Raw genomic sequence first — 16,104 nt, 5'->3', positions numbered from 1 at the left:
ACATAAAAATGAAGACAATTCTTAATATCTTGAATTTTTCTTTACAAGTGAATGTATCTTGTTTTCAGAATGTTTTAGATATTTTCATTGGATACTGATATAGAATTATGTTTTGCAGTGTATTTGTATATAAATCTGTGATGGCAACTCTACAGTTTAACCTGTCCCTACTAAAGCTAAGTGGATTAAATTGGTTAATTGCTTTTATTTGACTGCCATGTCACACATTAACAGCAACAGGAAGTACAGCAAATGTCAGACTGGGATTTAGAGAAGGGATTGTCCTGTTAAACTCCCAAACAGACTTTCACTAAGTGTAAATGTTTGGCCCCTGAGGGCCTCCATGCTGAAACGGACTTCAGTGGTGTGATTTATTCGCACGCAGATCGGATATCGGTGTGTGTCTTCAGCACCTCTCTCAGTCCCGCTCGTTAGACCCACAAACAACTGCTGCCCTCCGGTCGGCCCGTTACGATCGGGGGCACATCACACGCTGCCAGGGCGGGGGTTGGAATCCGATAGCGTTCCATATCGCATGATGTCACTGAGGCCTTGTCACATACTGAGTCTTAAGCCCTCTGAGAGAGTTGAGGTGAGCTGGGGCCCGAGAGGAAAAGTTATAGCTAAAAACAAGAAGAGAAACTAGAATCACACCTGATAAGTGAACGAATGAAGGTCGAAGCAATCACTGACATAAAACAGCACATGTTGCTTTCACCTTGCACACTAATCGACAGAAAGGTTGACTAGTTTAGGTGATTAGAAATCAGTAATTTACCAACATGAACAGTCTCGAGCCCTACTTGAACAGGACTGGATCTTCATGAGGTGGTTAGGTAAAGTTTTCCATGCATGCTCCATGATTTGGTTCCAAATTTGAAAACAAAATCCGTTAAAAATTACTTATTTTATTTAATTTAATTTTTTATTTTATTTTATTTTATTATTTTCCCTCTGCCGAATATAAATCTTAATCCTGCTGCACCTTAATTATGTATTTATGGTGCATTCAAATCCTCCTGGGAAGTTTGGAAAGTTGTAATTATGACGTCAGGTGCGTTCAAATCACTTTGATTGGAAAAAGATGCCGATGCACATTATATATGGGTCAATGACGTGACGGGTCTTTTTTTTTTGTCCAAAGGCCTTAATTACAATAAAAAATCAAAGATATGACATCCAAAGTATGTAAGGTAGTACAGCTAGATCTCTTTTATTGAATCCAAAAGGTTTTAATTATATTTTGCTACATATAAATGTATTTTAAAGATTTTGTCAAAAGGTCATTCGGTTTAACCGTCCAAAGGCCAATACAGCCATTTCATTTGTGATTAAAATATCTTAAAATGTAATAAATGTATATATTTTTATTTTGGCATGATTTTATAACATCATATATCAACATAGTGCAAAATTGTATTAAAATTATGTGTAGAAGTCGTTACTTTGTTATGAGAAAGAATATCCGGAAAAATTAATTTCATTGATATCATTCGGAGTAACCAAATATAAAGGGACCATTTTGGATCAAGTCATGCGGTCAATATCATGTAACATCATTCAGACACCAGCAAAGGATCACATGGTCATGAAGCAAAGTAACTAACTCTCTCTTAACTATTTGAAAAATTCATGTTTTCACTTGATCATACACATATCCCGAAACATCAGGTCATTCGGTACAACCGCTATAAAACATGGAAAATGTTGTAATATTTTAAAAACTCGTACTAAATATAAAATGTTTAATTGTCCTTTTGCTAGCTAGCTAGATATCAGCCTGTTAGCATTGTTTGAAAATATTGTCATTCGGTATAACCAAAAGTGTGAAACTGAAATTTTGGTTAAACCGATTGACTTTTTTGGTGACAAATTTTGTCCATCTTGTAAAAAATTACAAAAGCAGTGTTAATTGATTATAAAAACCACATAATCTCATTGTTAACACTTAATAAAACTTCGAAATTAATTATATCTCCATTATGTTTTTTGTTTTTTTTTACACTTTTAAAAAACCTTATTCGTCAGTGACTTGACTTGAATACATGCAAATAATTACCAGCTAACACGCACCAGTTACGTAATTTTTGGTACTTTTTGGTAATTTCATTACTTACCAATAGACAACATAACTACGACGTTGCATGCTCGTTATTTCTTTTGCGCTTATTTATATTTATAAGGAAGTGATTTACAGCGCGCGCCGACGCATTTGCGCATGCGCGCCACGAGCACAGTATGTAACGGCTGACAGGACAGGAAACTTCGTTTTTCTGAGAGGTGAGAGACTTTTTATTTCGTATATCGTTAATGATACTGACAAATAGCTTGACAACATCTCATATGACCGCAGATACTGAGGCAACGCGGTTTTTTTTAGACACTCTTTACTTAAACTGCGTCTGACAGAAGTGCAAAACAGCTTTGACGCACGTCTTTCAAAATAAAAGTCACGCATCAGTTGTTTATTTTGACTGCACTCTCTGCGATCCACAAGAAGCACTGATTTAAAGTACCATGTAAATATATGTTAATCATTGTATACATACACTGACACCAACTGTGCATTGGTACATTTTGAATGGCTTTACACTTTATTTCGATAATCCACCAGACATTTTACTAACTACAAGTAATTTTGCAACTACATGTCAACTAACTCTCATTAATTTACAACTACATGCAAACTAACTCTCATTAGAGACTGTTAGGTTAGAGTTAGGGTTAGAAGAATAAGCTGACATGTTACTGTATGTATCAAAATAAAGTGTTAGCAGATATTAAGCAGACTGCTCGTTCACATGTACTTGCAAAGTTACTTATAGTTTGTAGAATGTCTTAAGTGGACCATTGAAATAAAGTGTTAACGAAATGATTTTAAATGTAAAGATCAGCCTTAAAATCCCTTTGTGTTTTCCGCAGGTCTCCAGTCACATTCAGGTGTTGGCACGACGGAAGGCTCGGGAAATTCAGGTGAAACTCAAGGTAGATAATGAACTCTAATGCTGATCACCTGTTTGCAAATTAGCACCATTATCGCTTTACATCCAAAGCATTTGTTAATGATGCGAAGAGAGGCTCAAATTCTGGGCAATTTCATTAATCTGAGTTAATGTCGCCTAGGCATGATTCAGATACAAATATAATTGCAGGCAATATCATACACCACGCTATAAATCAATTTCAGCACGTCACTAATTTTCAGAAAACGTGTGACCTCTGGCTGTGTAAGCGCTTAGCGGACGGCTCGGTAATATCGGGTCTTCTCCTTGCGCGCTCTTGTCTTTCATCATATGGCATAGTTCAGCCGTTGGCCGGCGGCCATCTTGGCCCAGCTGTCCGAGTGCGGTGCTGGTCACACGGCTAACACTGACAGCCCTTTTAAATACGTTTCTGTAACTGAGAACTGTGACGGACACACACATGGCCATATTTCAGCCTGCAGGGTTTGCCAGTTTAGGGCTGAAGAATGCATCGGCTAGTCATGCTTCAAGGACACAACAGTTGCTTGAGCCTGCCGTGGATGACTGTGACCTCTGTGCGTTTCACTGTATCGAAATCAGTCCGACAAGTGTTGAGGAGTCACTATAATCACGCTCTTCTAAAATGTTCACATACGAAACATTAGAAAGATTCATGTTAGTGGCGTAATAAGTCCGTATGTTACATATATACATATATTTTTTTCCCAAACTTAGGCAGTAATGTGCAAAGCTAAAGTGTCCTCTCTTTCCCATATGATTCATATTTGTGAATCGTTCACTCGGATGAACGAGTTCAAAAAGAAGCAGTTCACTGATTCCAGTTTGATACGTTTAGCAAAATATTTCATTAAATATATATTTATTATTGTTAGATATTTATTTTAATATATATATATATATATATATATATATATATATACTTATTTTTTGAAGAATTAGAGAGACTGAATCATTCTAGTGAATCGGTTCATTCGGACAAACAAGCTCAAAAAGGAGCAATTCACTGTTTGCAAGTCAGTGTTGCATTTTTAGCAATATATTTAGTTAAAAAATTATTATATTTAGATATATATTTGATTAGATATGCCTCTTTTTTTCAAACTGAGGCAGTAATAAAATGCACAAAACTAAAATGTCCTCTCTTTCTCATATGAAGCTTTATTCATTTTTATGAATCATTCATTCGGACAAACAAGTTCAAAAAGAATCAATTCACTGATTCCTCTCACTGCTCAGAAGTCTGTTGCATTTTGCTGGTTTTATATCTTTGTATTTTGTTAAATATACATATTCATTACATTTAGATATATTTATTTTAATACATTGACATTTTTTTTAACTGAGGTAATAATAAAATGAGCTCAGCTAAAAGATGAAGCATTAGAAAGACTGATTCATTTTAGTGAATTGGTTCATTTGGATGAAGGAGTTCAAAAAGAAGCATTTCACTGATTGCAGTTTGCATTTTTTAGCAATATATTTAGTCCAATATATACTTATATTTTATATATATATATATATATATATATATTTTTTTTTTTTTTTTTTTTTTTAATAGATATGCTTGTTTTTCAAACTGAGGCTATGATAAAATGCGCTCCGCTAAAACGTCCTCTCTTTCTCATATGAAACGTTTGGAATCAGAAGACCGATTCATTTTAGTGAATCACTTTATTTGAACCTCTGAAAAATGATTCATCAGTTCATTTGACTACTTCAGTTATGAGTAGCATGTAGCCAGTATCTTCCTCAACACTGAACTGGTTTCATGAAAGTCACAGCAGGATTTTGGGTTGACTTCTTCTTCTGCGTGGTTGAGGAGTCTCACATTCACGTCCAGCAGATCACAGGCGTCTGTAGTTGATTTTCTTCCTCGAGCAGCTGATCCCAGGCGCAGTAAACATGTTTGAAGTAGCAGGTATGGGAGCTGTGCCTCCACACGCTGTGTTTTTCCAAGCCTGGTCTCCTATTTCATAATGTCGGAGCTCCCAGTTCTTCATGTGACCTCTAGGAGAAGAAGTCAACCTGTCAACACCACTCAAACCTGCCAGAGCCATAAACCATGAGCCTTCCCATCACACACACACACACACACACACACACGCAGACACACACACTCACACATACACACACACACACACTCACACACACTCAAATACACACACGCAGACACACACACACGCTCACACTCAAATACACACACACACACAGACACACTCACACACTCATATACGCACATACACAAACACACACGCAGACACACTCACACTCAAACACACACACACACACACTCAAATACACACACACGCAGACATACACACACACACAAACACACACACATTCACCCACTCTCATAGACACACACACTCACACTCAAATACACACACACTCACACTCATACACACACTCTCACACACACACATACACACTCTGACTCACACACAGACATACACTCTCACTAACACGCACATACTCTCTCTCTCTCACACACACACACACACACACACACACACACACACACACACACATAGCTGTCTAAATGAGGACTTTCCATTGACTTCTGTTGTTCTAATTAAGTGAATTATAATTACAATAAACTAACTGGGTGATATATTGTAAGAAAAAATATCTCAATATTTTTCAGCCTTTTTATTTGCTCTAAACGGTTCAGTTTACAATTAAAGAAAATGTACTTTAGAAATGAATCACTGAGTTTTTGAATCGATTCATTTAAACGGGCTGTTTGAAGTGATTTCTGGGAATGAATCAAACTTAAACTCATTTTATTTTAATATTTTATTATAATTTGTTTATTTTTCATTTTATTTTATATCGTGTGCCCAATTTACTTAAAACGAGGGAACGAATTAGTGAAACGTGTGGACGTGTTAGTAAGTCGTGGGAACAAATTCTTAATTCGTGGCCACGATATACATAATAATATACATAACCTTCAATTTAATGGGATAAACATTTCTGATGTTCTTCATGTTGTTGTCTCCTGAAAGGACCAGGCAGCCAAAGACAAAGCCATGCAGAGTATGTCCAGCATGTCGTCGGCCCAGATCATCTCCGCCACGGCCTTTCAGAACAAGATGGCTCTGCAGGGGCTGTCGCGGCCGGCCTACCCCACAGCTGCTGGGGTGAGACGCGTCTGAACACTCACCATCGCTCATGATAGACCTTTGAGAAGAAGACTAATCTTCATTTCATGTCTCTGTTTTCATGTCTCAGTTTTGGCACGGAGCTCTCGCAGGACAAACCGCAGGTCCCGAAGAGTAAGTTCTTGTTCTGTGTGAGTGTTTTGGTCGGATCATCTTTAGGAAAGGGTTGCACGTCTGGGCGAGTTGAAAGTATGTCTTGCGGTCACAGAGGTTAAACTGAAGCCAAACCGAACTTGGCCAATAAAAAAGCTGACTTGATAAAAAGTTTTTGTCATTACTTAAACCATTATATACGCACAGTATATATTGCATATAATGTATATTATATTTTTTATATTATAAAATTATAGATTTTTTTTATAGAATTATAGAATCATATTATAGAATTTTTAAAATATTATCTTTTAGAAATGTTATTTATATTGTATAGTATAAATATATTTATATAAGATAAAACATATATTCAATAAATTAAATGGATTTAATTATATATAATATATATTTATATATTTATAATTATAATTAAATATTTATTTAAATGTTATTTATATTATTTGTATTACAATAAGTATATAATTTATATAAAGCTAAAAATACATATTCAATGAAAGAAATTGATTTTATTATATATAATATCTGTTTGTATTTATTAATCTTTTTTAAAAAAAAATGTTATTCTACTATTTATATTATAATATTTATATAATTTATATAATGCTAAAAATATATTCAATAAAAGAAATGGATTTTATTATATATAAAATGTTTGTATATCATAGATGTTATAGATGTATAAAATATATTTACATATATAAAAATTATATACATTTTATATATAAATATATATTTTAAAAAAAAATTATAAAAATTATATATATATATATAAAAACAAGAACTTGAACAAGAACAAGAAAAATATATATAAATATTTTATTTTTGAATTAATTTATAAAACATAAAATTATATAAAATATATATATATATAAAATTTTATATATAAATATATATATATATATAAAATATATAACATTTTTTATATATATATATATATATATATATACTTTTATGTTATAAAATATCTTATTAAAATCATAATATATTTTATATTATTCATATTGTAATATTTATATAATTGATGTGAAGCAATAATATATATATATATATATATATAAAACATTATTTATTTATATATTAATCTTTTATATAAAAATATTATATGTTATATTATTTTATTAACAAGCAATTTTTCAATAATTCATTTTTTTTCATAATCAAGAAACATCATAAAAGCTGATATTTGGTTGTCTTTTCCAAACAGCATCAAGCCGTTTTCCCAACAAAACTTTGTCATGCAAGCCACCGGTCCTCCGTCTATAACTGGTCAGTGCCATTAAAATCTACACCTGATTTGAATTACATACAATACACTGATCTATATACGTCATGATGGCTTCCTCTTCTGTCCCTCAGGTTATGAAAGTGCGACGGGTCTGTCGATGTCCTCCAACGCACCGCCCTGGCAGGGTCGCAGTATCGCCAGCTCCAAACTGCGCATGCTGGAGTTTTCCGCTTTCCTAGAGCAACCTCAGGATCCAGAGACTGTGAGTGCTTCACCATTTTAATACTTATGGTTATATGGACCAAACTGGCCTATACTTACATAGATTTGCTCTTTACAGGTCAACAAACACCTGTTTGTACACATCGGTCAGTCCAACCCCACGTATAGCGATCCGTACCTAGAGGCCGTGGATATACGGCAAATTTATGACAAATTCCCAGAGAAGAAAGGAGGGCTGAAGGAGCTGTTTGAGAAGGGACCGGCTAACGCTTTCTTCCTCGTAAAGTTCTGGGTAAGAACCTCACAGACACGTCCCAAACCATGAATCAACCTCTTTGTTTGGACCATCAGACCAAGGTTAGTTAGTCACTGCTGTGCCATGTTAGTCAGTTATATCTGTACGCTTTAAAGAACAAGCTGGTGTGATGTTTTGCCTTTTATTTCTTGAAATTACACTTACTGGATATTTCATATAGTTTAAATAATATAAAGAGAGATTTTTAATATATATATATATATATATATATATAAACAAGAACTAAAAATGTACATAAATAAAATTAATTTATAAAAAAATTAAAATAATATATAATAAAATATATATTTACATATATATATAAATATAATTTGCATTTATGTAAAAAAAAATAGAATTCATTTATAAAAGGTAAATTTATATAAAATATATTTACGTTACATATATATATATATATATATATATATATATAATTTCTATTTTTATATATTCTAAAATAAAAAATATAAATATTTATATATATAATTATATATATATATATATACATTTATCATTTATCATTTATAAATATAATTTACATTATGTAAAAATATAGAATTAATTTATAAAAATATATTATATTTACATTACACATATATATATAATTTCTATTTTTATATATTAATTTGAAAATAAAAATATTTACATACATTTTATTTTAAAACTAATTTATAAAAAACAATTAAAATAATATATATATAATTTTTTATAAATTTATATATATATATATATATATATAAGAATTATAAAAAAAATAAAATAAAATATATATTATACTTGCATAGATATTTTTATTATTTTTTTCCAAATCCAATTTTGGAACAATGGAATACAGAACAAATTTGGCTTTGGAAGACACACAAACATGTAACTACATGCAAAATAAAATTAGCCTAAATTTACCAATTATCCATTACAGTGGCTTGTAACATGGTCTCTTGTATCTTATTGCTTAAATAAGACATGTGAAGTTTTAAATAAGTATGAACACCAAATGAAAAAAAGTTTATTGGCTGTTGTAAATCTATATTGCTGGACACTGGGTGCGTGACCCTCTGGAGAAAGGTTTCAGAGGACGGGATGTTGGACCTTCAGCGGGAAGAGTGACAGCGTCTGCTCTTTCATTAGAGAAATCTGAGCTGGGGCACCTGTCTCTCGTGCTGTCACTCCCCCCAAAACCACACGCTTCCAGATATTTATAGAGCCGCCAGCCTCCAGAGAGAGACTTAAGTATTGTTCAAGTGCTTGATCGTTGCCTTTTTGTGTTAGTGAGATTACTGTGGGCCTGACTATACTCGCTGTTTGTCTGTTTTGGTGTAGACCATACTAAAAAACATGTTCACTTAAGCAGTAATGCAGTCACGGTGCAGTCAAGGGAAGAGGAGCAGAGGATCTCAATTGCAGCAGATTTAATATATTTACAAAAAAAACAAAACAAAGAAGACAAGAATCAATGTGACATCTTCATGTATGAAAATAGAATACAGGAAAAAGAGAAGAACCAAACTGAGTGCTTAAACATGGCTGAATGAGGAAGCAAACCAGACTCAGGTGAACATAATCAACTAACAAATGAGTAAGAAACCAAACTAGCAACAGGAACAAAGGAAACAGGAACTAAACACAAGAAGAAAACCAAAGGAAAAACAAGTTCCAGAGTCCACAGTTTCCTCAATGTTATTGTTTCAATTTAATTAATATTTTATTTTTTTTAAATAAGGGAGTGTGTACAATAGCATATCCGATATAAAAAAAAAATTATATAAAATATTATATTATTTATAAAAGATGTGTGTGTATATATAATTTTAAATTTAATATAATCTATAAATATTTAATATTATATATAATATTAAATTGAATATATTTTTATATAATGTTATATTATTCTATTATATAAACATGCAATTGAACACAATATATATATATATACTTTGTATGTCATTGAAGCGCAATTAATAAAGTAAAAATGTGTTATTTTATTGAGGTATGGAGAATCGTGAGGTTTCACTGGTATCAACTACAGAAATGCTGTCATCGTGACACCCAACAACACTCAAATTGTCCATTAAAGAGCCTCTGAGAGCTTTATCAGAGCCCAAGGCCTTTCAGGTTTCTGGTGACCGTACAGGTGGCCGTGAAGAAACATTAGATATATTAAGTCCATTAAGAATCTGGCTATAAAAAACAACATCAACATCACTAGGCCTCCGTTTCCTGCGCTCATAAGTATAGGTCATGACTTGGGCGTCCTCGGGCACAGGTTGTCATGGTGACGTTGACAGGCCCACTAGGTTGTTCTCCAAAGCTATGGCATTCTAGATTAAATTTCCACACCGGCTATGGCCACCATCTCACACCGCGCCTCGCGGCCCTGTCCTAACGGATCGGCCCGTGCTTTTGAAGTGCGCTCGGAATCGGATTTGAGCCGGCCGTGCTAAATTGTTACACAGGCAGCCGGATGCGGTAATTCGATTTGGAGCGTCGCGGGTAGTTGATTGTAATTGGATGAATTCCCTCGCAGAGAGAGAGTGGAGCGAGGGAGTGCCGATTGAGCGGAGAAATGAAGATAAACGAGGGAATAAAGTAGAGAGGGGGGATGGAGGCGGGGCGTCCGGCGGGGAGAGGGATGGTGGTGCGCTCCTAATGGGACGTTATGAGAACGTGGACGCAGGGGGGAAAAGGTGAAGCTGCTTTACGTCTGCGCTGCTGTGAATTGTGGGATGTGATGATCACTTTAGAACTGCCCTGACCCGTCTGTTCATCAGCTCAGGCCCATAAACAGGGCATGATCTGATATTTCTACACCTGGCGCTTTTATTTTGGAACGCTTGCACTCTTAGATTTCAGACAGAATCACTCTAACTTTTTTTCTGATTGTTCCAGAACACAAAACAAACATTCAATGATTCATTTGCACCATCATACTGCTTTTCATTCACATTATTGTATTATAATGCGATCTTATGTGATTTGATACAGGTGCACAAGGCCTTATCGTGCTTTTGATTTTAGTTCGTTGAACAGATACTTTGCCAAAGCAATGGCGCAAAACAACATTAGAGATGTTTTATGTAATTATGAGAAGTTTTAAAATATTTTTCATTATGAAACTGTGGCAGCACAGATTAGCCTATGGTTGGGGGCCACGAAAAAAAGCCTATTTTAAGATCTTTAATATTTTTTGCATTATTATATTATATTTAGCATGACAAATAAGCACACTTTACCTCAATTTGACCATTATTGATGCAAAAAAATTAATTTTTATTTTTATAAATATTAAAAAAATAATATATAATACTATTTAATAATATAAAAATATTATACACAAACAATATATATATAATATATCAAGTTATTTATGAAAACTGATTTTTTTTTTTGCGTTATAATAATGAGATTTGAGGGGAAAATATACTTAATTATCATTAAAATAATGTCTCAATGCATAAATCCATAATAGGCTTCATATTATTTATGCAAAATATAATCAAATATTTAATATATTTTCAATTTTGAGATGAAATGTGACCCATGTTTTGACAGGTTCTGTGAAATTCACCAACAAATGTTTATTTTCCTTTAAAAATGCCATGATAGCCCATTAAAAATTTACAAAGATAAACATAGTAATACCATGATTTTTGGCCACTATCCTGATGGTAGTACCGTGGCTATTTTTATGCAAAAAAATTATATATATATATATATATATATATAGCACCATATATGGTAGTACCATGGTTATTTATATGCAAAAAAATAAATAAAAAAAATACAAGGATAAACATAGTAATACCATGATTTTTGGCCACTATCCTGATGGTAGTACCGTGGCTATTTTTATGCAAAAAAAAAAAAAAAAAAAAAAAAAAAAAAATATATATATATATATATATATATAGCACCGTATATGGTAGTACCATGGTTATTTTTATGCAAAAAAAAAAACAAATATATATATATATATATATATATAACCACGCTACCACCATATACGGTACTATATATATATATATTTTTTTTTTATTTATTTATTTATTTATTATTATTTTTTTTTAAATGCCATGATAGCACACTGAAAATATACAATGGAGAACCGTAGTAATTATGTTTTTTTTTGGATACTGCCTGATGGTTGATCCATGGTATTCTATGAAGTACCTTTTAATTATATAATGTATGAATATGGTATTTATTCATTACTATGGTATATATAACAATACCATGGTATGATACCACCACGATACTTTTTGAAAAACGTTTGAGTTTTTCTGTTTCTATAGAGTTCCACTCTTGTGTCTGTAAGCTGTGTGTGTTCAGTCTGAATGAGTGTGATCTGGTTCTGCAGGCAGATCTGAGCATCAACCTACAGGACGACAGCAGCTTCTTCTACGGCGTATCGAGTCAGTACGAGAGCTCCGAAAATATGATCATCACCTCCTCCACTAAAGTCTGCTCGTTTGGGAAACAGGTGGTGGAAAAGGTGGAGGTAAGACAAGTGTATGTGCGTGTGTGTGAGCTGTACGTACTGAATAAATGTGAACTGTCACAACTTATTTTACACCAAAAGCATCTTATGACCAGCACAGGTCCATCGAATTGTTTTAAAGGCCGTAACAAATGACATTAGTGCCCAGATCAGGAGAAAGATCGCCTCCATATGCAAATCTATCACAGTGTTAAGTCATCATAATTCTATTATATGGCATGTATATGTGACTTGTGTTCAGCTTGAGCTCGTTTCTGCATAGAGGGATAAAACAATAATCATCTCTCTCTCTCTCTCTCGTACAGACGGAGTACGCACGCTTCGAGAGCGGCAGATACGTGTTCAGGATCCATCGATCACCGCTGTGTGAATACATGATCAACTTCATCCATAAACTCAAACATCTACCAGAGAAATACATGATGAACAGCGTACTTGAAAACTTCACCATTCTGCAGGTAAAAGTGTGTATATAACAGAATCACATGCATCAAAATTTGTTTACACTTTTTTGGTTATATATTTATATAAAAGCGTGAAAGTGTCCTAGACAAAACTCTTTATTTTTCCGTCACATGTTCCTCCATTGTGAACTGATTCCAGCTCCTCAGCAATAACTGAGTTAATCCAGTTTAACGTCAGCAGTCGTTATAAACTCAAGGCTGTTGAGGAAATGAAAAATGAGGCTGTAGTCACGGCGACAGTGTGTCCGTGACGACGGCTCGAGAACATTGGTGTCCAGTGTGTGGGACGCTGCCCCGGCGCTGAGACCCCGAGACAATGAGCGCTCTCACCGACACAACAGACCTCAGACAGAGCAGACCGTCAATGGTGTGATTGAGTGAATGACGCACAGAGACACAAACACACACTCACATACATGTATAATAATGTAGTTCAAATATACAGTGTGTATATATCACTCACATACATACACACAAATATATGTGTATGTGTGTGTTTTTGTCTGTGAGTGTGTCTGTACTATATGTGTCTATGCGTGTGTGTGTGTGTGTGTGTTTGTGTGTCTCTGTGTGTGACTGTGTTTGATTGTGTGTGTCTGTGAGTGTGTGACTGTGTTTGTGTGTGTGTGTCTGTGTGTGTGTTTGTGTGTGTCTTTGTGTGTGTATGTGTGTGTGTGTCTGTCAGTGTGTGTCGGTATGTGTGATTGTGCGTCTGTGTGCTTGTGTGTGTCTGTGAGTGTGTGTGTTTGTGTGTCTCTGTGTGTGTGTGTCTGTGACTGTGTGCGTGTGTGTGTGTGTCTGTGAGTGTGTGTGTGTTTGTGTGTGTCTGACTGTGTGTGTGTCTGTAAGTGTATGTCTGTGAGTGTGTTTGTGTCTCTGTGTGCGTGTGTGAGTTTGTGTGTGTGTGTGTGTGTTTGTGTGTCTCTGTGTGTGTGTGTGTGTTTGTGTGTCTGTCAGTGTGTGTCTGTATGTGTAATTGTGCGTCTGTGTGTTTGTGTGTCTCTGTGTGTGTCTGTGTTTGTGTGTGTGTGTGTCTGTGAATGTGTGTGTGTCTGTGTGTGCGTGTGTGTGAGTGCGTGTGTGTGAGTGCGTGTGTGTCTGTGCGTGTGTGTCTGTGTGTGTCTGTGTGTGTGTGTGTGTGCGCGTGTGTGCGTGTGTGTGAGTGCGTGTGTGTCTGTGCGTGTCTGTGTGTGTGTGTGTGTGCACGTGTGTGTGTGTCTGTGAGTGTGTGTGTGTGTGTCTGTGTGTGTGTGTGCGTGTGTGAGTGCGTGTGTGTGAGTGCGTGTGTGTCTGTGCGTGTGTGTCTGTGTTTGTGTGTGTGTGTGTGTGTGTGTGTGTGTTTACAGTGAATCATTCAAAACTAAAATATTGGTCAGATATGTAACATCAGCATTTGCTGTCAAACATTTTGTATGAGCCAAATTGAGGTGTGTGTGTGTGTGTGTGTGTTTATGTTTGTGTATCTTTTGACTGGTTTGAGTTTCAGATCAGTGGAGTGAGGACACATTGGCCGGTGGGTTTATGGTGAGGGTTCGGTCAGGCAGTTGTGTGGGTAGGGTTAGGGTGAGGAGCTGGAGATGAATGTCCTCACAAAGATAAATGAACATGCATTCATGTTTTGTGACTTGTGTGTTGTTTAATGAGAGATGAAAATCAACACTTCTGTGGATTCATTCATTCAACGTTATTACAAAGAAAGTCACTAATACATCCCTGGTATTCACACTTTCCACCATGCAATCAATTACCAGTGGGATGAAATCAAGTCTCAAGTTGATCCTGTTTCAGTCAGAAATTGTGCTCTTTATTGACGAACTCTGTTTGAATGTGTCTGGTTCTCTCTCTGTCGTAGGTGGTTACCAACAGAGACACTCTAGAAACCTTGCTATGCATCGCTTACGTGTTTGAGGTGTCCACCAGCGAGCACGGAGCCCAGCATCACATCTACAGACTGCTGAAAGACTGAGACTGAGCGTGAGACTGACAGACACGACAGTGCCACAGCGCCCCCTACCGGCCACAGCCCAAACCTCCTGCGCTTCTGCAAGAGTCGCCGTGGACACAGAGGGCAAATGACTCTCTAACACTACTGTTCAGAGGCACAAGCAGAGGATCTGCCGGAATCAGAAATCTGAATGTCATGACATTGAATTTTTTTTTTTTTTTTTTTGTATAATGGGAACTGTAATAGCAGGACGAAATGCATGAGAAAGTTTTTTGGTTTTCTTCATCTCATCTCATTTTAGCCCCAAAGTGTTTGTGTTAGTGTTTGTTAAAATGGAATACAGCTGGGAATGATGGTCATCTACCGGACTAAAGCTTTTTCACAAACCAAAAGTGGACTTTCCTTCATATATCAGGGCAAACGTGAACGCCAAACGACAGACTCAAGTATTGAATGTTGATGTGTTTTTTTGTAGATTTGGTGCATTGTATTTATCAGCCATATTCTTGGATGTGGAAAACTTCGACTTAAAGCGATAGTTCACCCAAAAATGAAAATTATTCCATGATTTATTCATTCTCAAGCCATCCTAGATGTATATGACTATCTTCTTTCAGACAAACACAGTCGGAGATATATTTAAAAATGCTTAGTCCTCCAAGGTTTATAATGGTTGTGAATGGCTGCCCACATTTTGAAGACAAAAAAATGCATCCATCCATAAAAAAATTAATCCATACGACTCCAGGGGGTTAATAAAGACCTTTTGAAGCGAATCGATCTGTTTGTGTAAGACAAATATTCTTATTTATAACTTCATACAGTAAAATAACGAGCTTCCAACGTGACAGCCATAGGCATTCGTCCAAAAAGCGTTAACTTCCACGACGTAGTAAACAATCTCTGATTGTGTTTGTCTGAAAGAAGATGGCTTGAGGGTGAGTAAATCATGGGATAATTTTCATTTTTGGTTGAACTATCCCTTTAAAACAGTCTAACTAACTGAATGAAATTCATAGTGATCTGAGGAAGCACTCGTGGCGAGAGATTCATGGCTTTTCTCCACAAGGGCTTGTAAAAACATACATGTAACTGCTTATTTTACCTGATTCTATTTCAGTACGGTTACCTTAAACACAAACGTGTCAGATAAGAGTTTGATATTTGGAATAAAGAGCGTGTGTTATCCCTTGAAA

The 16,104-nt window shown here is 35.1% G+C and overlaps 1 protein-coding gene across 3 annotated transcripts in view; it reads left to right on the top strand.

Annotated features, from left to right (window-relative positions):
• The window catches only part of LOC127507583 (transcriptional enhancer factor TEF-3-like), a 33,691-nt gene extending 17,587 nt beyond the window's left edge, over window positions 1–16,104 (top strand). For 2 of the 3 annotated variants that reach the window (XM_051884794.1, XM_051884793.1), the window contains 9 exons: window positions 2,923–2,985; window positions 5,993–6,127; window positions 6,219–6,262; window positions 7,467–7,528; window positions 7,619–7,749; window positions 7,828–8,001; window positions 12,359–12,499; window positions 12,805–12,957; window positions 14,816–16,104. In XM_051884794.1, the coding sequence (XP_051740754.1) occupies window positions 2,923–2,985; window positions 5,993–6,127; window positions 6,219–6,262; window positions 7,467–7,528; window positions 7,619–7,749; window positions 7,828–8,001; window positions 12,359–12,499; window positions 12,805–12,957; window positions 14,816–14,929 (1,017 nt within the window). In that variant the 3' untranslated portion in view covers window positions 14,930–16,104. Of the gene's footprint in view, window positions 1–131; window positions 2,281–2,922; window positions 2,986–5,992; window positions 6,128–6,218; window positions 6,263–7,466; window positions 7,529–7,618; window positions 7,750–7,827; window positions 8,002–12,358; window positions 12,500–12,804; window positions 12,958–14,815 lie in introns of those variants that run through there. The other variant, XM_051884795.1, reaches the window with a different exon arrangement.

The sequence above is a fragment of the Ctenopharyngodon idella genome, chromosome 24 (genome assembly GCF_019924925.1).
Source record: "Ctenopharyngodon idella isolate HZGC_01 chromosome 24, HZGC01, whole genome shotgun sequence".
NCBI classification, from domain to species: Eukaryota; Metazoa; Chordata; class Actinopteri; order Cypriniformes; family Xenocyprididae; genus Ctenopharyngodon; species Ctenopharyngodon idella.
This window is presented reverse-complemented; position numbering and strand designations above follow the sequence as displayed.